This window comes from Rhipicephalus microplus, chromosome X, assembly GCF_043290135.1.
Source record: "Rhipicephalus microplus isolate Deutch F79 chromosome X, USDA_Rmic, whole genome shotgun sequence".
Lineage (NCBI taxonomy): Eukaryota > Metazoa > Arthropoda > Arachnida > Ixodida > Ixodidae > Rhipicephalus > Rhipicephalus microplus.
This window is the reverse complement of record NC_134710.1, coordinates 423,094,914-423,119,380: the sequence shown is the minus strand read 5'-3', so window position 1 is coordinate 423,119,380 and position 24,467 is coordinate 423,094,914. Positions and strand designations below refer to the sequence as shown.

The following is a 24,467-nucleotide window of genomic DNA, read 5'->3' as shown; positions in this document are numbered from 1 at the left end:
GCTGCTTTTTATCACAAGTTATCCAAGCCATATTACACTCCTGCGCTACAAAGCACAAGTTCACAACGACGTAGCATCCTCAAACCAACATGCTCACGGAGCGTCTAAATAGAACCGCCACGGACATGCTCGCCATGTACGTTTCTTCCGACCATCGTGACTGGGACTCCGCCCTCCCATTTGTGACATTTGACTATAATACGTCCCAGCGCGATACTGCAGGTTTCTCACCATTTTTCCTCCTGTACGGACGAGAACCTACGTTGCCTTTTGACACGCTCCTTCCTGTCGTTAGCCACACGTCAGAATATGCCCGCGATGTGATCTTTAGAGCTCTACAGGCATGTGAGATTGCTCGCCTGCGTCTGAGCGATTCGCAGGAACAACGACTGGTGTACATCGTGTGCCATCGTGATGTCCACTTCAGTCAAGGTGACACAGTCCTTCTCTGGACGCCGTCGCCCCGCCGCGGTGGTCTAGTGGCTAAGGTACTCGGCTGCTGACCCGCAGGTCGCGGGTTCGATGCCCGGCTGCGGCGGCTGCATTTTCGATGGAGGCGGAAATGTTGTAGGCCCGTGTACTTAGATTTGGGTGCACGTTAAAGAACCCCAGGTGGTCAAAATTTCCGGAGCCCTCCACTACGGCGTCTCTCATAATCAAATGGTGGTTTTGGGACGTTAAACCCCACAAATCAATCAATTCTCTGAACCCCGTCACGGCGAGTTGGCCTGTTCGAAGAGCTGACTTCGCCGTACTCGGGTCCTTACCGTGTGGTGCGCCAAGTCACCAACGTGACATATGAAATTGAAACTCTTAACGCCACCAGCGCGCGATCGTGTTCTGACGTTGTTCATATCACTCGGCTGAAGCGTGGCCCCGCCGTGGTGGTCTAGTGGCTAAGGTACTCGGCTGCTGACCCGCAAGGCACGGGTTCGAATCCCGGCTGCGGCGGCTGCATTTCCGATGGAGGCGGAAATGTTGTAGGCCCGTGTGCTCAGATTTGGGTGCACGTTAAAGAACCCCAGGTGGTCTAAATTTCCGGAGCCCTCCACTACGGCGTCTCTCATAATCATATAGTGGTTTTGGGACGTTAAACCCCACATATCAATCAATCGGCTGAAGCGTGACTACTCGGACCAACCAAGCACCGAGACAGTGCCTTCACAGCCGGGGGTGATGCTACGGGGTGCCACAAATGAACATTATAGGAAAGAGGGCGATGTTTAGGGCGAGCTCGTGCAGATTGGGCTCCATATTGTATGCCTGCCTGTTTACCTAAAGTAAAGGTATTTTTCAAATGCCTTCTCCCCGTAACAATATCATCAATAGTCCTAGTTATCCCCTGTGGTGTATTTGATTTGGTGTTTTGTAGTAAATGTTTTTGTTGTCGTTTTTTTCTTGTGTGAATGGCTACTTACCACTGTATCTGTACAAAGTACCTGAGTTTGCTATGGCTATGCTAGTATTCCCCCCCCCCCCCCCCCCACTGTTACGCCGAAAAATGCTGTGGGTGTTGCAATAAATAGATAAATAAATAAAAAGACTAATTTAGAGCAATTACTTAAGAATTCTTCAATCCATGCTAAAATATGGGGATTTAGATGTAACGCATCAAGTTTTAGTTGTAGATAATCATGAGGAACTTTGTCGAAGGTTTTTGAATAATCTAAAAAGATGGTGTCAGTCTGTAAGTTAGAATCCAGATTTACATATATGTCGTGAACGAACATGGCTAGCTGCGTTTTCCACGAAAATCCTTTCCTGAAGCCACGCTGTGATAAATGAAAAATGTGGTTAGAATCGAGAAAGCCCATCATATGTGTATAGATATGTTCAAGCATTTTACATGGCACACTGGTTAATGAGATGGGGCGATAATTTAATGGGGACTGTTTATTATGGGATTTGTAAACTGGAACGAGCTTTCCATGTGTCCAGTCAAAAGGTAGCATGCCTGTTGAAAGTGACTGTAAAAACAACAAACATAGAAATGCTGCACAAATATGTCTCATGCTTTTGAATAATTTTTGATGTAATATCATCCAGACCAGCCAACGACGAGAGTTTTGTATTGTCTATTAAGGATGAAATACCGGGTGGAAAACTTATTTTACACGAGTGCCTGATTCTTTATTTATCACTCGAGGTCTGTTTCTAGTGCACAGAGTTTATCAAGCAGCAGACGTAAGAGTCATGGAATTTGCTTCAAACCATCATGGAAAACCTGGAAAAGTCAAAGAATTTTGAAGCTACCCTGCCAAGGCTTGGATTGCCAGGAAGCCCAACAGTGAAATTGTCTTAATTGCTAAAACGTAGAGCAGCTGATTGGTGGACTTGCTGGGCCACGATAGTGTATCGACGTAAGTGTTTCTGACCGGCAGGATGTTATTGCCACAGCTTTTCAATTTGCTTTTGACGTCTTCAAGCTTCAGAGAGACGCAAGAAAATGTACTGGGTACAACAGATACTTCGGCGTGAGAGTTCACCTTGAAGGAAAGTGGTCGTCCATCAACCTCGACCAGCTTTGCATTTTTGAATTTTCCCTCAACTGCATGCAGGTCCATGGGGCTAGCACACGGCTAGGACATTTGCACTCTTCTTTTTCAGGCACATGTTCTCAAAGTGGCCACTCTTGCAGCAAAAGTTGCAGAATGTTCTGTGAGCCGGACAGTCGGAGAACGGGAACAGCCGTTGTGTTGTCGCTTCAGCTGGTGCTTATTTTTTCACGTGAAGGCGAGCACTGTTCATAGCGAATGATAGTGCATCTGTTCAGTCACCAACCATTATTCGCTCATTATTTGCTCATTCACTCATTCAGCTCATTATTTGCATCTTCGTGCTGTATGTGAGTGCTTCGTGCAACGTCCTTCTTGGCTGGTCTGAGAGCTTGTAGTGAAGCAAGCACATGTGAAAACAGTGTTAAACAAGGAGTAGTTGCAGTGCTTGTCCTTTCTCGGGAGCGCAGTAATAAATGCGTTGGCCATTTCATCTGGTTGCTGCATATGACAGTGAAAAATCGGATGACTCGTACAGCTCATTTGGCAGCAGAGCAAAGTGGTGGGTTAACCCCTTCTTCACAGCGTCCTTTAGATCCACCTCTGCTATTGTGGATCATGTGAGAACAACTGTGGCTTGCTGGCCCATTCAGCAGAGCACCACTTCAACCTCTGTTGGAGCAACATAATGTTTGGGGGCGAATGAGTAGTCCTTGCATTGCAGCAGCCATATAGGCCACGAGCTGGGTATTTCGAAGTCAAACTCTCACAGTGTACGTGGCTGGGCCATGCCTTTTAGAAACGGAGCAGCCGATGCAGTAAACATCCTAGTGAAGCCCTCAACACTGATAGCCATGGCGAAGTGGCAGTGGCAAGGTTGAGCCATGAGTGAAGGCTGGATCTATATGCATTGAAAAATTGGGTTTTCAGCGCCAAAACTAGGCATGCAAAACAGCGTTTTAGGTCCCCGAAATTATAAATACAGGCACAGTAAATTTTTATCAAAATTCAGATTTTCAATGAAAAACGTGCATGACCAGTGCATACGACATGAAGGCAAAAAGAAATGTTTTAGCTTATGATGGTGCAAAGGCACTAAAAGTTTTGCACAGCCACGTACCTTTTTCCTGGACGGTTTGCAAAACACAGTTCCTAGTTTCATTGTCCAGCATGGTGAGGTAATTGTACACCATTGAATAAGCACACTAGCGTGTCTTTTTTCTTTTTTGTGTGGCGTAGAAAGGCAGTACAAAAGTAAATAGCAACACCACTAATGGGCGAGAAGGGTCTTTTTGCCTCGTATTAACGGGTCTAATCGCGCAGGGTCAAAATATCTTCTGTCTGTGAACACCTTAGAGAAAGGGCCCTTCATCCGGTTTCAGCATATCAAGCAGGCAAGCGAAATGCATGACCTCTTCTTCCAAGATTTGCAATGCTACGTGGCTTGAAAAGAGGTGAAATGTCGGACTGAACACTGCTCGCCCTTATCTCACGGGCGCGTTCCCCAGCATGGCGCATGTCATGTACAACAAGGAATGGTCCTGCGTACGTCAAAGTAGTACGTGACACTGCAAGAATCATTTGAGGTGACATGCATACCTGGCTAGTGTCCCGGATTGGCTGGGAGACTCCCGGATTTCGACCGTTTCTTCCATTTGTATGGTTGTCATGAAAATCTCCAGGAAATTGAAATTTCTGTGCGTGATCTGGCCGCATTGACTAAGAAGCAGCTCAATCCGCTCCTGGCTTTCAGAACCTACCACATTTTATTATAAATGAATTTAAGAAGCATTCCGCTAAATAAACAGTAGAACCTCAGTGATCCGAAACTGTGGCAGGTACCAATTCGTGAAATTCCCTAGCCAAATTTTATTATGTTCATTGGGCCTAAATTCGAAGGTTTCGAACAAATTTTCTAATCGCGGCGGGTGATACAAACTTTAGTTTGAAAACCGTCGATCGAAAGCTGAGAGCAACGTACTCGAAGCTTCGGATTACGAAGTACGCGTGCGACCAACGTATGCGCTGTCTTCTACAGTGCATGTGATTGTCGTTGCCACACTCGCTGAGGAAGAAACCGCAGTCGTTCTTGACACGAGCATGTATGGTGAGGAGGTGACAGAACCCCGAAAATGTGCGTGCGTCCAACACTCAACCAGTAGAAGCAACGCTGCTTTCTGCAAACTCTCGGACAAAACCACAGCAGTTGCGGTTATAGATGGCATAAAACGACTTAGTTTTAAAGGCGCATGCACAGCCATGCGCATGGGGATTGAAATAGGAAATACCATTTGCCGCAACCGCCGCGATCATAACCACGGTCGCGGCGATGCGATAGCTATCTATGAGATTCGAAGGCGCGCGGCTAATGCAGCGGTAGATAAAATGCAGTAAATACGTAAAAAAAGATGGCCAGACGTGTTTTGGCGTTCCTGTCAAAAGAATCTAGTAGTGAGCAAGGCTTTGACCTGTGCTTTTGTGGCCTGTCCGCTCACGTGTGTCCCAGGAAGACATACGCGAGTTGTTTTGACGGAAACAGATTATGCTAGTTGTGTTGATCCTTTGAGACTCTCACCTTTGTGGAAAACCCTACCCTCGTGTGTTTGGCCACACCAAGCCACTATAAGACCGCAATGCTAATAGCGCTTGTGATTGATACTCCCCACCCACCCCCTCTTGTTTTTTGCTATGTTTCTTTTGTTTGTTTCTTATTAGGCTTTTTGTGCTGAAAAAAAAATAGAGGAAATAATTCATTGCGACCTCCCTTCTCCCCCCCCCTCTTGTTGCAGATATCTCCCAGATTCAGAATACTTGAACTTGGCAGGTATGGACAGGTGTAATTTGGGCAATCTTTTGCTTGAATAAGGTTGGTATGAAGGTCGATAGAAGCATTAAAAGATACAAACGAAATCTGTGTACCTCATTCACTTTTTTTACTTGATATTGAGCAAGATGTGACTAAGCTGCTTGCATTTCATTTGGATTGGTAATCTCTCCGTACTCACATCATGAAAGTGCCAGTCCTGACATCGCTTGGCATGTTTCTTGGTGCATCGTCTTCAGGAGCAGTTCCAGTGGTGCGCATTGTGAAATGTGGAAACGATGCATGTTCTATGCCAGCCTCCCCAAACGTGTGTGCACAGAGCGATCCATCCCTCAGAAACAGGCAGTACAATACAGAGAAACATTCCTTGCGTGCACAGCCTGGCTTAGGCGTTTCATGGGAAAGTAACTTTGTGTGCACTTGACGTGTTGATGTGTCTGTGTCCTTTGATCTTCTGGCTTCGAATTACTCTAATATCCAAGAAGGCAGGGAAGAGATTTGGCTCGCGAAATTACAGAGGAAGTGTGGTGAAGATTTAAAGCTCTCCTCCTTGCATCATGCTTTCGAGGCTCGTAATGAATCAATGAAAGAATTCTCGTGGTACAAAGCTTTGCATTAGTTACTCAACAACTTCCAGTGTCTAAGCTAAATTTGTCATGTGTGACCTGGTGAAGTGCTTTTTAACAGGTTAGACATACAAAACAAAAAGCACATGGACATCTGTAATTTTTTTTTCTACGCCTTTTTTTCCTGCGATGACACTCCACGGTTTTGATTTAGTTCTCCATTGTCTTGTGGCAGCACAGAACCACCTCCTGTTCTCCATGTGTGCAAGCAGACGCTGGGGACATGTCGAGCAGACGACGCGTTGTGGATGAATACATGTTTAGAGGCAAATTGGCCTTCCTATTGGTTAAGGGGCCTTGTAGCCGTGACAGTGCTGTAAGGAACTTCCGAGATGAAGTATAGATTGTACCTTACAAAGTTTCAAAAGCTCACTTTGGCCAGGTAACATGAATACTGATCTCCAACTGTGCTCGAAAGGAATATTTAACGTTGAATAGTTTTCATACACTCACCTATTTTAAAATTGGGTATTTATAGGCACTTCTAGAAATTTAACGTCCAAAATAAGCATTTATAGGCACAAAAAATGCTGAAAAACCCTTCGTAACCTCTGATTCGTACTCATATATTGAAGTGGCACTATAGGAATGCAAGGAACAGAATTGGCATTTGCCTAAAATCCGGTCTTGTCATGAGACTGCAAGCACGAAATCAGTGTACACGGATCCCGCCCACAGAGAAGGGTGTAACAGCCGAATGTTCAGGTGGGCATGTCCATTCATAGCCCTTATACAGCTAGACATGCTGTGCTGCCATCCAGCGGTTTTTCCGTTCACTACAGCCTTAACGATCTTAAGGCACAAAAAAAACGTGAGAGAAGCTTATAAGCTCGTTAAGAATGAACCAACAAGTCGTTCTGCTCACTACAGCCTCGTTTCTATATTTTCCCGTAGACAAGATTAGACCACTACTACCCTTGTCTTCAGGCTGTATTGTAATGTCCGTTTTTTTTTCTTTTGTAATACCCTTGCTGTGGTATCTCTGCAATGTCACTACTGCATTTTGGGTGTGTGACCGGAGTTATGGAGGTTTCTGCCATGTTCATCAATTTATTTAGGGTGCAGTTCTTAGCGTGAATTCTGTTTTGTAGTTGTTTGATTAGCAATTTATTTGCTCTGAACTTTACAAATTAGGTAAATTCCTCAATTTCCTCTCCAGATGTGTTGGTTTTGAAGTAAGCTGATTTCTAGTGTTTTTTTTTTTATAAGATTTATTGATGACAGAGGCACTACTCTTGTCTTCAGGCTGTATTGTAATGTCCGTTTTTTTTTTTTTTATAATACCCTTGCTGTGGTATCTCTGCAATGTCACTACTGCATTTTGGGTGTGTGACCGGAGTTATGGAGGTTTCTGCCGTGTTCATCAATTTATTTCGGGTGCAGTTCTTAGCGTGAATTCTGTTTTGTAGTTGTTTGATTAGCAATTTATTCGCTCTGAACTTTACAAATTAGGTAAATTCCTCAATTTCCTCTCCAGATGTGTTGGTTTTGAAGTAAGCTGATTTCTAGTGTTTTTTTTTTATAAGATTTATTGATGACAGAGGCACTTTCTGAAAAATCTTTCCATCTTTCTGATGAGCTAGAGGTAGCACATCTGATTTTGCTTTTGAGACCTTCCAGAATTTTCTACTCTTCAATGTAGCCAGAGTATTTCACGAAATGAATTCCGTAGTTCATTTATTTTCCTGCATGCTTATGTGATTGATGGAAAAAACAAGAATTACTTTGCCTCGCTTGTGTTTGTTAGTCATTTGTATTGAGAACACTTCCGGGGTGATGTTTTCTCACTACTGTTTGTGTTAGGAATGAGGTCTGGCCTAATGTCTGTATGGGCATCTGTTTGTTTAAAAGCACATGTCTGCATGAAAGAAGTTCATGTGTTTGTCACCTTTGCTTCCTGTATGTTTTTTGCTTTGTAGTTCGAGTTTTACATCCACTGTTTTAGTAGACAATTTTTTGTTTCGACTGTGGTGGGACATGTGTTGCAGCTATTGGTTCTAGTATGTTGTGCATCTTGTGCTAAAGTGCATCTTTACGATTCATTCCTGTTGTTCTTGACTTTTTACGCAATGTTTGCAATCATTTGCCATATAATGATTTGCCATGTAAACTCTATGTTCCTTATTTACCATGCAATGTTTGACTGTATTCTAAGAAAATATATTTTTGCAGGCCATGCGTCAGTGGTGGGACATGAAGGCAGAGCATTTGGATGTGGTTCTCTTCTTCAAGGTAAGTCTTCTGTTGTCAACTCACTTTGTTGTTGTTAATGCTACCTACTTCCAGTTGTACGCTAATTTGTGCTTCAATAAACTTGATAAGCCCAATCATTGTGCCTGATAAGGTAAACCTAAAGAGATGTGTTTGTTCGAAAGGCATTCGACAGAGCTAGTTGGTTCGTAGCTAATGCTGGCTTTAACAGCAAAGAAATAACCTAATTCAGGAGAAGTAACCTTATAATTTAAGGCTTACATAAAACTAGAGATGAGCCAACAGGACTTTAAACGGAAAGTAAAAGATCAAATAGTTAATGAAAAGCTAGGAATCAATGTAACCAGCATTGCAAGGTGCCACAGGCTTGGAAGAAAAAGTGAAAATAAAACTCGTTTAGTGGTTCTCAAATTTCTTGACTGCCGAAAAAAGACTGCCCTGCTTAAAGCATCGCACAAATTAAAAGGTGAATTGTCACTTATCTGAAGACTTTTCTAAGCAGGTATGGGCTTTTATGGTACTCGGAGGCTTTTATGGGAGAGTGCTAAGAAAGAATGGCAAAGATACATGAAGGTATGGCTGATTTGAGAGCATTGGCAAGTATAGCATTGGCAGGATTTCGTTTAGTTGGGATGATGAAAAATCACATTATAAGCTACAAAAATCAGGTCCTCATAAATGACGGTCTGAAGCCAAGCGTAGCCCTTCGGAATACTTAATGTAAATTGTAGGAGCGTGTCTGAAGCAGCATACAAAGTTAAAATTTTTTTGTCGTGTAGTCCAGCTATAGTTATGCTTACAGAAACATGGTTAAGTGAAGAAATATACTATATGAGTTCATTCTATTCGGGTATGGCGCATTCAGGAGGGACAGGGTTAGCAGGCGTGGTGGTGTAGCCATCCTATTCAAGGGGAGCATTAAGCTGGTAAAAATCTTGTTTTAGTAGATACTGAATGCATTTTTATAAGACATAGCATACAAATGTTAGATATACATTAAAACCTAATTAATTCGAAATAGTGGGACCGGGATAAATTTTTGAATTAAGCGGGTTTTCGAATTAACAGAACATACAAGAAGGGGAATGCAAGAAACTTGTAATAATTCAAACTAATCAGAACTGGTTGTTTGCTGTGCTGGTTTGTTTGTGGCTCCAAGGGTTGGGTTGTGTAGCAATGCCAGCTGGGTCGCAATTTAGCCGCAAACAGGGGGGAGCGCCGAGCCTCGTTGCTGCCCCCGAAAAAAAAAAAAAAAGAAAACATGCTCAATTGAAATGCACGCCTGCAAACAACAAGACATCTTCACTACAACACAGCAGTGACACACGCGTAGCATGTTGTTTGCACGTCCCTGTGACGATTCGCCCAATCTTTCTAGTAAAAGAACGAATTTGATAATGGACAGTGTGACGAAATTCACAATGTGTTTTGGCGAAAAAACATGATCATTGGAGCTATCAAATCGAGTTTTCGAAATAGGTGTTGCAGGAAAAAGCTCCACCAGCAGTATAAGTTCAAAAATTGCTGAAGCAACCGGCACTCAGAGGTTCGCATACACCACGAGATCCGCCAGACTGACCTTTATTACTTTCTTTATATTCCCAAAAAGAATGGGTTAATCATGACGTGCTGATGTTTCGAGAAGCATGCAATATGCTTATCACTCATGATCGCTGTGTTGCAGTGAAGCATGTCTTGTTTTCCGCAGGCGCACATTTCAGTTGATCACGCTCTTTTTTGCAATTTTATTTTTTGAGCTGGAAATATTAAAGTTGGCGTGCTTCAGCTGCCGCTCATTAATATCACTACAGTGAATTGCTTGGTGGCTCTTTAGGGCTGCCGTTGCTGCGGTTTTGCGGCGAAATCGGGATCAGGAATCGGCACACTGCACCCAGAGTTTTCGAATTAACCAAACTGGTGCTGACCGCAGCTTCGAATTATTTGCTCAAATCTACATTCCAGAATATGGGACCGCGGAAATACTTCGAATTAAGTGGCATGTTGAAATAACCGAGTTCAAACTAATGAAATTTTACTGTACTATAGTTTCTTTGTACAGACCTTCTAGTTCAGGTGTTTCCGTTATGGATTCTTGAAAGCTGTACATGAGCGAGCATATAAAACCTAGTGACCTTATTATGCTTTCAGGAGATTTTAGCCAAACGTTGATTGGGAAGTGTTGCTCAAAAATGATGACAGTTCAGGAGAAGCCATGTTCGACACTTTCTTTTTATTTAATTTATTCACATTAGTTGATACATATACCAGAATACAGTGATTACGAATCAATTTTGGATCTTTTCTTTAAGTGGGACCTTAAGTAGTCAATTGGTGTGCGTTGTATTTCCCGGTATATCGGATCACGAGTCTTAATAATAATTACTATGAAACTGGAAAGACAATTGTAACTCTGCCTGTTTCTGCAACTTCTCTAAAGCTGATGATGTTTCCATGACAGACGCGCTTTCACTTAGATTCTTTTCGGAAAACTTTGTAGATGTGCAAGAATTGTGGAATCTGCATTGAAAAACATGTACCAGGTATTGTTAAAAAAAAAGTATGTATGAAGTACTCTGTACTTAGTACATAGTAGTACTTGGTATATATATGTATCATACATCTCCTGGTTACTCGGGAGACGCTGAGATAGAAAAGACAGCTGAGGAGATTTAAAAATAAAAGGATAAAAACAAGCTGTGTATCACCGAATGAACGACAGGAATTTCTCTCTTTCTCAACTATCTACTAATAAATAGTGTTACTATATGGAATCGTTGCCGAAATTTATCACGGTGTCTCGAAGCTCTGACGGGAAGGGTCACTGAAACATCACCAATGTGATGTAATTGAAGTTGATTGTTGTAATGCAGGTTCTTTTTCTGTGCTTGTTTTAGCTCTCTGTGACTGAGCCACCGAATAGCTTTTTAAAGGACAAAGCCGTATGATTATCTAATAACACAAAATGTTAAGAACAGTTGAAGTGACGAAACCCTCAAAAAATAAGTACTTAGTAAAAAGCTCACTGCACAAGATGAAACACTTCTAATGGCTCACGAAACTAAAGCTCTAGACCTTGATCTATGGAATATAGTGCTGACGCGGCTGAGGGGTCTAAGTTGCGAGTTCAGTCTCACCAACAAGCAGAGGCTTGACATTGGATTGGGTGTGGGTTGGCTGGTTATGGCATAGAAGCTCTGGCAGCTGGGCAATGTGTCGAGAACCTCGCCAGGCAGCTGGACCTACAGCTCGGGCTCATAGCCCAACTACTGTTGCTTGCCCATCGGAGTTCGCGTATAATGGCTCGCGTCTTACTACAGAGGAACGTGACGGCCCCAGCCGGTTGAAGTCTTCGAGGTTCGAGTTCGAAACACGACGACCCATCTTCAGTGCCCGGTCTGGTGACAACCTTCTTGTTGCCACGTCCTCTTCGAACTCCCTTGCTCTTCTGTGGCTCAGAATCTTTTCTTCAACTCTGGCCCACTTGTCCCATTCTAATTGGGGATGCTGAAGTTTAGTGGTGCTTAGCTCTGGAACCTCCATGCTGAATTCTTATTAGCCCACTTGCACATCGATACCTTGCACCGCACGGTTTCGTGCTCAAGATATCTTGGACATCGTCATCTTCGTTTTGGCCACCGCTCACGCACAGCTTTATGTTATGTTGCAACTTCAACTTTATGTTATGTTGGCAACTTCAAATGCACAAACTTTGAATAGTGCGCACCACTCATTATAATGGTATTCACTTGGAGGATGAAGAAAAAATTGCTAACTCATTTAATGAGCATTTCCTCTCCATTTTTGCCTGTCATGATGGTGTGTTACCTATTTTAGAGAACTCTTTACACACACTCTGTATCTGATGGGTTAATAAGTGAACAGGGTATCTTATACATGCTTTTAAAACTTGATGAAAAGGAAAGTTCGTGCTCTCACGATATACCGAATGTTTTCCTAAATAAGTATGCCGAGTGGATATCAAAATACTTCCACGTTGTTTTTGTGTTCATTAGAAGAAGACCATCTCTCAAATGACTGGAGTGATGCTTGAGTGATATCACTTCATGAAAGCCGTGCCAAACAGTTTATAAAGAGTGACCGACCAATATCTTTAATGTCTAGCAGCTGCAAAATAATAGAGCACATTACACATAAACATATCATGGAATTTTTAAATGCAGACAAAATCTTGACAGATTGCTAGCATGGATTTCAGAAAGAGTACTCAACTTATACACAGCTAGTTGCTACAATTAATGAGTTTGAGTGTTAACACTAACAATTCCAAGTTTAATTCACATAAATTTCCAATAAAGCGGCTGGGGGGATAGCCACCATGGTAGCTTTGTATGCTACATTGGCTGAGTCACAGTTAAGGTCGTCTTTAATTTTGTACACATAGTCTGAACAGGAGGCTTCGGCCGTATCTGTGGTCACCATGTGTGTGCACACCCTGCAGCAAGGTTTCCCGCATGGTCTACAGCCCTGATGGTGGTCGGATTTGTGTGTTTTTGCCTTGACCAGGAAGTCTCTCAGGTTTTTATTTCTTTGGTAAACCACCTCGGGCGGAGTCTGAAAAATGGCAGAAAGGCGACTACTCTGTTTAAGTATGTTGAAGTGGCGGCTTAGTATAGAATTCACCCAAGGGGCGGCAGCGGAGTGTGTGAGCGTTAAATTTGCCCCCTGAATTTATATTTTTATTTCCGCCTTTTTCTCCCATTGTTGATTCTCGGTCCAAAGAGCGAGCGCACTCAATTGCATTGTCAATTATTTTTTCGGGGTACTTTTGACACAAGAAGGCTGCTCTCAGTTCCTGTGCGTGGGTGTCAAATTGCGTGATTTCAGAGCAAATTCTTCTGTATTCGTAGGCTTGAGAGTAATGAACACCTGTTTTGCAGTGATGGGGGTGGCTGCTCTGGAAATGCAGATACTGTTGGCGGTCAGTTGGTTTTTTATACAGGGAAGTAGATATGGTGGTGCCACTGAGTGATACAGTGACATCCAGGAAGTGAACACTCTTCTGCGAATACGTGTGCGTGAATGTTATCGAAGGATGCAGGCGAAGGATGCAGGGAGCTGAAATCGGAAATGAATTTGGAAAGATTGTACTCACCATCAGCCCACACGAAGAATATATCATCGAGGAAGCGTTGGTAAATATCGGTTTGAATGGACAATTTTCGAGGAAAAAAATCTCCAGCGAGGCCATGAAAATATTTGCGAAATTTGGGACCATTTTGGCTCCCTCCCATGGCAGTTCCATTCACTTGTAGGTAATGTTTTTGGTCGAATTCAAAGTTATCATGTTTAAGTACAAGATTTAGGAGCACCTCTAAAGCGCTTTCGTCGAACTCGCTCGTCGATTTACATTTTCCATAGGCGGCGATTGTGACTGCGATTCCTTCGGTGTGGGGAATGTTTGTGTACAGTGATGAGACATCCATGGTGGCCAAATAGCATTCTAGAGGTACCAAAAGTTTTGAGACTTCACGAAGGAAGTGGCTGGTATCTTTAATGTATGATGGGAATGATTGTGGGATGTGCTTAATGAGAGAGTCAATGAAACTAGAGATTTTCTCAATAGCAGTATCATTGCTGGAAACTATAGGTCGCCAGTAATGTTAATCTTGTGAATTTTGGGTAGTATATAGAAACGCATGGAAGAGGAGTTGGTGACATCATTTTAAGCATAGGATACATCGTGGCCAATGTTTTTATAAAGCTGGAGCGGGTCGTATGTTTCTTGTGTGTGTGGCCTGACGCCGCGCACCAGCCGCAAAACCACGTGAACTTTAACTCGATCCTTTTGGGGATGCGAGTAAGCGGCAGTATGTTTCATTTTTTCTTTTTTCTTTGGTCGCCTCCGCTGGCGGCGCGTCTTATCTATCTCTAGTAACAATGCATGGATTACCCGCCCACTTCCGGCGGCTCTCCGTCGCTCCTCTCTTCTTCTTGTTGTCTGTTGCTTGCCTCGTTTGCCCATTTGTCTTTTTTTTTTCTTTTTTTCTATTTGAGGGTGTCCAAACAGAGGGTGGCCCTCGACTGCAGGAACTTGTACAGTGAAACCTCGTTAAACCGTAGTTGGCCGGAGCTCGGAAAAAGTACGTACTAAACGGTAGTACTGCTTAACTGAAATAGCGTCAGGTCGCTCACTTACCTGTCAAAAAAAGAAACCTTCAGGGAGTGCGATGAAAGAACAAAAAACGTGCAGTAATTTACTAACTTCGCGTGACAGTCTGTAATCTTCATTTGACGACGCGGCGGCCTAGCAGCAACGACAGCGGCCTTAAACTCACTTATGCTTTTCCGCCAGCCCCCTCTTCTTGGCAAATACCCGCATAACACTGACGCAATGCGCAGCTTCGGCCACTGTCACACCTGGATCACCCGTGTTGTCGCTTTCCATGTCGTCCTCATCACTATCATTTGGCGACACTTCGACAACCGAGGCAACAATGGCTTCGTCGGACATGTCTGCACATTGCTGTCTGCATCTCTGAAGTTGGGGAAGGAAACGCCTTCCGTAACGCCCTGCCGCTCCAGCACTTCAGCTAGCAGAGTTTTGCAAGCTTCGTCTACGATGTCCGAAGTCTGGTAGATGGTGTCACTGGCGTCATCTGCGTCGCCCGCACACACACTGAAGCCAGCACGCTTGAAGCAATTTTGAACTGTCGTTGCTTCAACCTGCCGCCAGAGTATTCGAACAGGTGAATCGTGCCAATCAGGTCGATGAAGAATAATTTGCCTCATTCAATGGCGAGAAGAAATCTGCGCAGCAGATTCTTCTTGTAGAGCTGTTTTACAGCTCGAATGATGCCTTGGTCTAAGGGCTGGGCAATCGCTGTTGTGTTTGGTGGCAGAAACGCCAACTTCACAGCCGTCGGGTTGTCCAGGGCGACGTGCGCCGAAGCGTTGCCTAAAATAATAACTCTTCTGTTCTTAGCCGCAAAACGACGATCCATAAGGCGCACGTACTCCTCAAAGAGTTTTGCCGTCATTCATGCTTTGGTGTTGCTGCGATAGATGAACCCATAGATGAACACACCTACAATAACACACCTACATGAACACACCTACAATACAAACAACGATGAACACACCTACATGAACACACCTACAATACAGGCAACGCTAATGATTGATTAGAAGAGAAAAAATAATAATGTTCACAAACACAAAGAAATGAAGAGAAACTTATCGCTCATTGCGCGCTGTTTCTGCACCAACTGACCTTGCACAACGTTGCCCGACCTTGAATCTGCCAAACCAGTGATGGATGGATGGATGGATGGATGTGACTAGGTGGCGTTAGCCGCCCTTTAGATCGGGCGGCTAACGCCACCTAGCCATAATACTTAGTAAACTAACCATTAGATTTATCTTTTTTTTTTCTTTAAATAGTGAGGTTGACGATTCGTACTTTGCAGGGAAGGGTTTAATTTCCACTCGTGCATTGACTTTAGCCACAAATCAGACAACCTTCTTCTAGTAATTCTACCAGCTTAAAATCTATTTTGCCCTCCCTGTGCCTAAACCTCAGTGCTTTGAAAAACTCTGTGCCATCATCCTGAACTATAGGGTGAAGCCCTTTACAGAACATTATCAAGTGCTTGGCAGTTTCTTCTTCCTCTCAAAGAACTTGTTGTTGGGCTAGTTGGTAGAGCATTTCGAAAAGTTAATTCGAGCGCGAAAACTTGACACGATCACTCACACACGCACATACCTTCTTCTTCCTCTCCACACGCATTGCATACTCTGTCTACCCCTTCGTATTTGGCCCAATATGTCTTGGTTCGCAATACTTCCGTCCTGGCCTCAAACAGTAGAGAACTACCCGAGTATTATCATAGATCCTTTCCTTGGCAATTTGATCCTTTCCTTGGAAATTTCATGCTCTCTTGATATGCAAAAACTCTAGCTACAGGGGCCTGTGTTCCCTTTCTGCTGTTTCGATGCACTGTGTCAGTGAGAACACATTGTGTTCCAACCTCCTGTGTATCTGAAACCCAAACCCATTCTGCAGTTCCCCCAGCACCCCCTCATTCTCTATCTATGCCTGCAGTCTTTCCTTTATAATCTGCATCGCCAGCCTGTAGACCACTGATGTCACTGTTATAAAATGGTAGTTGTTTATGTCATCTTTGTGCTTCTTCCTTTATAGATCGTGCTCATCCTGCTAAGTTTCCATCCATCAGGGATTTCACCATCGATTATTGTTCTGCTCACTGCCTCTCTCAGAGTCTGTTTAGACTTCGGACCCAATGTCTTTATCAGCATAATGGGAATGCCATCTGGGCCTGTAGATGTACTACTTGGAACCCTCCTCTCAGCCCTTTCCCACTCTCGTTGTGAAAATGGAGCCATTGTGCCACTTGATCCATCCCTGTCTATTGTGATGCATAAAGCACTTCTTTGTTGAAATTTTTCTGTCACCCTTGTTCTTATATATTCAATAGCTTCGTCCCCTTCTAGCCTAGCACCTTGGGCTGTAGTTATAAACCTCTGCTCTAGGCTCGTCTCATTTCTTAGGGAATTTAGATTGTTCCAAAATTTCGCAGCTGCCTTTCTGTCCTTTTTATGTACTTCTGCCAGCCGCTGAGCACCCTTTCCTCTAATCTTTTCATTGATCAGGAGGGATCCTTTTCTTTGAGAGCTTAGAAAGATGTCCCATTTTCTTTCAACATCGTCTGTCGGTTCACCCCGCTGCTTAGCATGTCTGTGTTCACTAGAGGCTTCCTGACATTTTGCTATGGCTCTCTTGACTTCCTCATCCCACCAACTCTTGGGCTTGTGTATTCTTTTCTGGGGTGACTTGTCACATGCCTTCGGAAGCTCTAGCTCAAACAGTCTAATTAGATTTGTGTATGTCCACACAGTTTCGTTATCCTCAGTGATTACTTTCTCAATTTGTTTAGTAGCAATTTTTATTTGCCTTACTGAATGAAAATTTTCCTGTAGTTGCTCATCTTGTCTCCTTCCCACTGTCGCTGCTCTTCCGAAACTTAGCTTGATACGTTTGTGATCACTACCCAGACTTCTTGAGCCACCTTCATCTATGTGCATTCCCCTCAGCTTATCATACATCCTATGTGACATCAGCGCGTAATCTATCGTTGACTTCAGCCTTCCTACCTCCCATGTTATTTGCCCTTCACACTTCTCGGTACTGTTGGAAATGATCAAATCATGCCTTTCACACATATCCATGATCGTTTTGCCTGTTGAGTCAGTATACCCATCTATATCTTCTATGTGCGCATTCATATCTCCTAGTATAATTATCTCACACTCTCCTCCTAATTCTTTAATGTCCTTTGATATACACTCCACCATTGCCTGGTTTTCCTCTGTTGCCTTCTCTCCCGTCCACAAGTACACCAAACCAAGGAGTGTCATCTGCCCAGCTACTTTCCCTCTTAACCATAAATGTTCCATGCATCCCTGCTTGACTCTTGCCAACCCATAATCCTATGTATAAATGCACCAACTCCACCCCCCTTTTTGCCGCCTTCTGTTCTATTGCAATATTCCCATACATAGTCCGGATTGCAGGGTGGTTGCTCCATGTCCCGAAGATGTGTCCCCACAACTTCATATACTATCAGCTCCCCCTCCTCAACTGCTCTTCTATCTCTTCCTACTTTAACCTATTCCTGCCACCCTGCATTTTAATATAGCCTACGTCAGACTCAGCTCGGCCTTTGTGCTTACGTCGATTTCTTCTCCCACGGACTTTGTGTGGCTTGAATACTTTGTCCCTTTAGGTCCGTCTTTGGCTACACTGTTGGCCTCAAGGCTCTGGGTCCCCCTAAAAAAGCTATGGCTTGGCGACCCATTCTGTTACCGACCCTCCTGCCCGTCGCACCACTGTAGTGAATGCCATCCTGTGCAGAAGGCGAGCGCCGGGCTCGTACACGTCTTGGTTAACTTCCATTACGCTGTATCCGAGTTGCCGGCTCAAACCCTTGATCACACAATTGGCCTCCACTACCCTCCTTTCAATCCGACGAGGCTGCCCTCAGACCTCTGGGACTGTACATATGGTCACATGCACACTCCCAGAGGCTTCTCGGATCTTACGCATCCCATCCTCTAAGTTTCTCTGAAGGTTCTGATCCTTGCCCTTCAACACATCATTGAGCCCAGCATGAATGACGACTAGATTTTCGCCATCCATGCTGTTTTCTACAACCTCCTGAGCTTTGGCCAGTGCATTCACCATGCTCTTCCCTGACTGTGCCTCCTCCCTGACTCTCCCATCTTCCTTTACTGTCTTGAAGATGCCATCCCTAACCCTGGCCACGTTAGAGTCCCCCACCACTAGGACCTTTCTACGCTCCAAACGCTGGCTTCCTGTTTGTGATGGCACCCCTGTTTTCTTCACCTGTTTCTCTATCTGCCGTTTATCCTGTGTTTCTGCCCTGCTTGAAGACTGCTGCGCCACCGAGCTGTATGTTCTCGAAGTCTTCATGCTGTGGCCAGACACTGCGGCCCCTTGACCTCCCTTCTCGCCTGTTCTTTCCCGCCTGTCGCCTTCTCCGCTACCCATGCCTTCCATCTCGCACTGCTTGGGGCTGGGGCAAAGCGCCATAAGCTTCTTTACCTGGTGCTCTGCTCGGTCCGCCATTCCCGTTCTTTTCGAAGGTCGTCTTCATTTGCTCTAATAGGCTGGCGGTAGTCTCCTCCCGCTCACGCGACGGAGTTCTATCCTCTGCTCTCGTTCCGCCCTAAGTTCCCCCTGAAGCTCCTTGATGCTAGCCTCCATGCGCTGCACGGCCGCCTTCAGGGCCTCGCCCAGCCTGCACACAAAACTCGTCTTCTGCGCGTCGGCCAAACTCCTGAATGCTGTCTCATCTAAGTAGCACCAGTGCTTGCATTCTTCGCACTGCACCAGCTCACTCTAGCTCGTGGTTTTCCTAGCCTCCTTAGCTATCGCCCGCCCAACCATCGAACAGAGTGCCCGACAGGCCTACGTTCAACCCTAATCCCGCTATCCAGCCGCCTCCGTTAACTCTCCTACCTCAACAACTGTTTGAAGCTGCCGCCTACACCGCACACATACGTGTTCAATTTCGCTAGTAGCCTCTCACTAGGTCCCCTTCGTGTTGGGCTCTAGCTCTTTAGCAACTAACCGGGCGCCCCGACCTTCTTCAGAACAGCCACCTAGCTCGTTCACGGGGTTAACGTCACTACAACGTTGCCCGTGTCCCACACGTACAGTACTCGCAACGCTAATTATTGATTAGGAGAGAAAAAAAATAGTAAGGGTGTTCACAAACACAAATAAATGAAGAGAAACTTATCTCTCGTTGCGAGCTGCTTCTGCACCAACCGACTTTGCACCACCTTGCATGACCTTGAATCCGCCGAACAGGCGGAGCGCGCGAAAACTTGTCCGCACAGCTCGGAAGTCCGCACAGCTGCACACTGTGTTTGAGCAAAGCGCCATCGCGTGGACAACTCCAGAAGCCTAGCCGGCCGTGTGCTTCTTGCTGCAGAAGAATCCAAGAGATGGCGCTCACCAACACAGTCGTCATCATCATCAACACAAACAAGCGAGGCGTGTTTCGATCTGTGGGGCTTGCTGTTCTGTCGAGACGCCCAGTGGGGGACGACATGCCGCGGCGAGTGTGGAACGAAAACTGGAAAAACTACTTATTAACCGATACATAAGCGATAAGCTGGTACGGCTTATGTGAATACAAAATGCATTGTGTTCAATGGCCGCCGAGTCGGGGAGTTGACTTCACTACTTTTAAAATGAAACTACTGTTTATGCGTGTACGGTTTGAGGTTTCACTGTATCATTTCGCTTAGATCCTCCGAAGAAGGCTGGTCCACCAGCCGAAGCTGTGAAGATTAAATAAATATCTTATTGTTTTGTTTCCTCTACTGCAATATTCTCGAAGTTTATAATATATATATTTATATGTATAGAATAAACACAACTTAGCGGTTGCTTTAATTTTATTACCAACGGTTTCGACCGGTGGACCGGTATTCGTCAGGCTTTGTGAACAAGTGCTACGCTAGCACTTGTTCATGGTGGCGCAAGAAGGAAATGGGAGAGAGCGGCAAATTCGTGGTGTTTTACAGTGGTGACATATGCTGTGCCAAACAGTTTATGCTTGAAATGCCACGCTCAACAGCAGCCTCGAGGGGGAACCGGAACCCCTCCCGAGTTCCACCCTCGGTTGTGGTCTGGTTGAATGGTATGGTGGCGGAGAAGTGGTCAAGAATATGGCCAAAAGCAGCTATGAGCTTGCAGCTCCAGTCCACCCAGCTCAGCCACTTCACGCCTTCATACCGGTGCCATGCCGCGACACCTTCCCGAAGGCGGTCTATGGCCATGCACCATTTCTGAAGCTCCGTTCAAGCCCCACGCACTGCTAGGGTGTTCACGGTTGCCACCCAGCTGTCGGTGTTGTTCTGAAACTTGTGGGATTCCGGTAGTTTGCAGGCGACCAGTGATGGTGGGGTGGCAGGTGGGAACGCAGAAACCACCGACGCGAAGCAGCGGAGCTGGTGTGAGAGCTCGATGAAAGAAGACTGAAGCTAACTGCATTGCTCCGGTAGGCTTGCCTCAAGGTCGTGTGAGGCAGCTACATCCAATACTGCGTTAATGGCACGCAACATGCTGGCAACATTGTAGGAGCTCGCTCGGAGATTGACGCTGTCAGTTCGTTAGTCTTGACGCGGAGTAGCGCGATGGCACGCCGCAGGTTCGCGGCGCTGTCGTGTGTGAAGTCCGAAGCGTTGGTGATCGTGGTCTTCGAATGAGTAGCGGTTGCAGCACTCACGCCAGCGATATTGACGAGCAGAGAAGCCTGGACGGCGTTCCGTGTAGGCTCGTATGTTGGAAGAGTACTGCAACGGGAATATAGGTGATGGGAAGTGTGCGCGGCATTCCCAAAGGACAGGAGCCGGTACGGATTCTTGCTGTGAAGCGGTGGCAGGGTGTACATCAGGTCATGCCCTAGAGCCACAGGGAGGCCTGGACCCCGTCCACTGGCAGTCTGAAGGGTAGCTGAAGTGACGTGTGGGTCTCCATCGCCAAGGAAGTGTGAACGGCGTTCCTCGATGGAGAAGACCACGCTGCTGGCAAACCACAAAGACACGTACCGGTGGCTTCCTGCAGAGGGTTCACTTGTCGGACTGTGCCATTGTAATAGCGAGACAGAGAAGAACAGATAACACCCGATCCTGGGCCAGATGTTCTTATTCTACCCTCTTTCTTCCTTCTCTGCTTTGCTCCAGCTGCCTCGTAGTAACCCTGTGCCACTCTTGGTCATCACAATATATATATATATATATATGGGATATGGCACAACGGGAGCGTTGTCATATATATATATATATATATATATATATATATATATATATATATATATATATATAAAGCACGAGCCTGGATTTAACACACGTTGCATCAGCACCAAACATCAACAGCATTCTTCAGAAGCATCACAACATACTAATACAGAGTGATCACCTTAAGAAAATCTTTCCTGATCCCCCACGTATGGTATATCGCAGATCGAAGAACTTACGCGACATACTAACCTCATCAAGGATTACCGCCACCACTTTTTCTGGTTGTCATCCATGCAAAAAACCCCGTTGCAAAGTTTGTAACCATATGACGACGACCACTTTGGTTAAGAGTACAGCATTAAACTTTCATCGACAAATTAAAGGGGATTTTGACTGTGACACAAGCAACATTGTGTACATGCTTGAATGCTCTGTGTGCAAACTCCAATACATCGGACATACTGAAACACCTTTTAGACTGCGCTTTAATAACCATAAGTCACATGCCACAAGCCTACCCGATCTACCTTTGTCTAAGCACGTTAACATTCCTGGTCACTCATTCAATAAACTAAGAGCTACTATACTGGAATCGGGTTTCCCTTCACACTATGATAGATTACTGCGCGAATCATTTCTGATACACAAGTTCAACGCGATCTTATTCGGTATAAATGAAGATCCAGGCAAACTGACTTTTCTTTCGGCGCAGAACTGAGTTCTAGTTTCATCACAGTATGTTCATAATTAATGTACACGCAGATTTTTACTACACCTTTTCGGTGCAGTGAATTTCTTGACTTTGTGTCATCAATTCTGTTTGTGCCCCATGAAATTCTTAGTTACGCCTCTAGTTCCATTTGAACGTTTTCTGCTATACTTTTTTGTTTTTTTTGTGCGTGTGATTTGCTGTATGGGTTTGATAGTTTTGTTTGTACATATTACTGTACTTTTCAAACTGATATTCATGTGATCTACTTGATGTAAACACCGTTCATGCATTCTCATAATCTTTCTTCGACATTGCTTTGACATTCTCTGCTTTTCATTACTCACCACGTCACAGTAGATAGTGCATGATAGTGATAGTTCATGTGTCAGGGGTCTTTGATATATCATGACTACTCAAGAAAAGCGCATTTTTGTAACGTGTTTTCCCTGATGAAGGCCGGTCCTTGGCTGAAACGTAGGAAAAAATAAAGTTTTCGTTTTGCCCGTCCTCCACTTGGTATTTTTCCACTGGATCCAAGGACACCTTCTTTTTCATATATATATATATATATATATATATATATATATATATATATATATATATATATATGAGAGAGCCTCCAAGGAAAGTCATCACAGTGGTAATGTCGGCAAAATTTCACTATGTTGTAACATATCCGCGTAACTATTTCATTCTTCTTCCGTAAGAGCATGATTGAGCAATTACTGTTGTGATGGAAAACTACGCTTTACTTATTGGTTTCCCCAGCCTGCAGCCAAGAGTGACCATTGTCGAAAGTGGGGGGCTGAGCCCCCCCCCTCTCCAACTTTTTTCTCTGGGGGGAGTCCGCGCCCCCCTGTCACTTTTCCGAGGCCTTTGTCACTTTTTCCCAGGCCTTTGATTCACGTAGCGAGCTACACTATGGTCTGGTGGCAGGCAGGTAGTCGTCGGTTCCAGTGGACGAGGTGCATTGCATACCGTCAGTGGGTAAGGAGCGGCCATCGCAACTGCTGCATTGCTGTGAGCCGCGGGTTGTCTGAGTATTTCAGAGTACGTGGCTAGCGCTCCGGCTCGAGTATGATCTGTCTCGGTTCATCTCGTACCCTGTCGTTGACAGACAGTGTTGCTGTAGTGTGAGGTGCTTGCAACTTGCTCAGCTCTTCCCTGATCACTGATCTGATGAGTTCTCGCAGGGCTTCCATGTCACTTCGCTGGCCTCCAGAGAAGCAATTAGCAGGTGCGCAGTTTATGTCCCGATATTACTGTCGAGCCCACTGTTCTAGCGTTTCCTCGATGACTGTCGCTTCCGTATGAAACTCCGCAACTGTTCGTGATGGGTTGCGAATGAAAACAGCGAATAGGTCTTGCTTCACCCCACGCATGAGGTAGTGCAGCTGCTTATCTTCAGTCATATGGGAATCTGCGCGCTTGAACAGGCAGATCATGTCCTCGATGTGCATTGCGACACTTTCGTGTGTGGGTTGGTTTCTGGTTTCAAGAGCAGCCTGGGCCTTTTCTTAGCGATCCGTACTGGGATAAGTAGCCTGAGCTTGTCGCTGAAATTCATCCCAGGTAGTAAAGGAGGTTTCATGGTTCTCATACCACGTCTTTGCAAAGTCCTCCAAAGCAAAGTGTACGCCACGGAGCTTCTCTCTCTCATCCCAACCGTTCAAACTTGCCACTCTCTCAAAGAAATTTAGCCAATCTTTTATGTCTTCGTACGAGCCGCCATGAAATACTGGTGGCTGGTGAGGCTGATTGATCACCACATGTGCTGGTGTTACCTAACTTGTCATGGTGGTGGCGTCCATTGACTGAGTTCCCCTCGGCGTGAAGTGAAGTGGACTAAACTCTGGTGAGTCACATCGAAGACGGCGACTGGTCCTCTGGTGCACAGATGTCGGCTCCACAGGATCAGCTCGCTGGTGGCCGGTGCTACACTGTCTTGCATTCGTAGGCCTTCGATTCATTACCCAGCATCTCCACCATAAATGTAGCGATGTTGAAGGACTTGGGGGGTAGGTATAGTAAAGCGTATTTATTAGAAGGGCAAACCTGTACTCACAACTCAGTGACTATGGTCGTAGAACTTCTTGTCAGTCGAACGCCAAAGATGTCCTTTAGCTGCCTTCTTCTCCCTTCAGCGAGAAGTACCGAGCGCGTGGCGCATATCAGCCGGGCCCAGCTGGGTGCTTGTGCCATCATCGTCTCTGCGCGACACAAGACAGCGCGCATGTGTATCCATGTGCGCGCGGTGATGGGCGCGTTGTTTGAATGCAAGCAAG

At 45.1% G+C, this 24,467-nt stretch overlaps 1 protein-coding gene across 2 annotated transcripts in view; it reads left to right on the top strand.

Moving 5' to 3' along the window:
• Positions 1-24,467, top strand: part of LOC119160937 (DNA mismatch repair protein Msh6) — a 619,403-nt gene that overhangs the window by 103,148 nt on the left and 491,788 nt on the right. For both annotated transcript variants that reach the window (XM_075880344.1, XM_037413220.2), the window contains exon 9: positions 8,118-8,177. In XM_075880344.1, the coding sequence (XP_075736459.1) occupies positions 8,118-8,177 (60 nt within the window). The remainder of the gene's footprint in view (positions 1-8,117; positions 8,178-24,467) is intronic.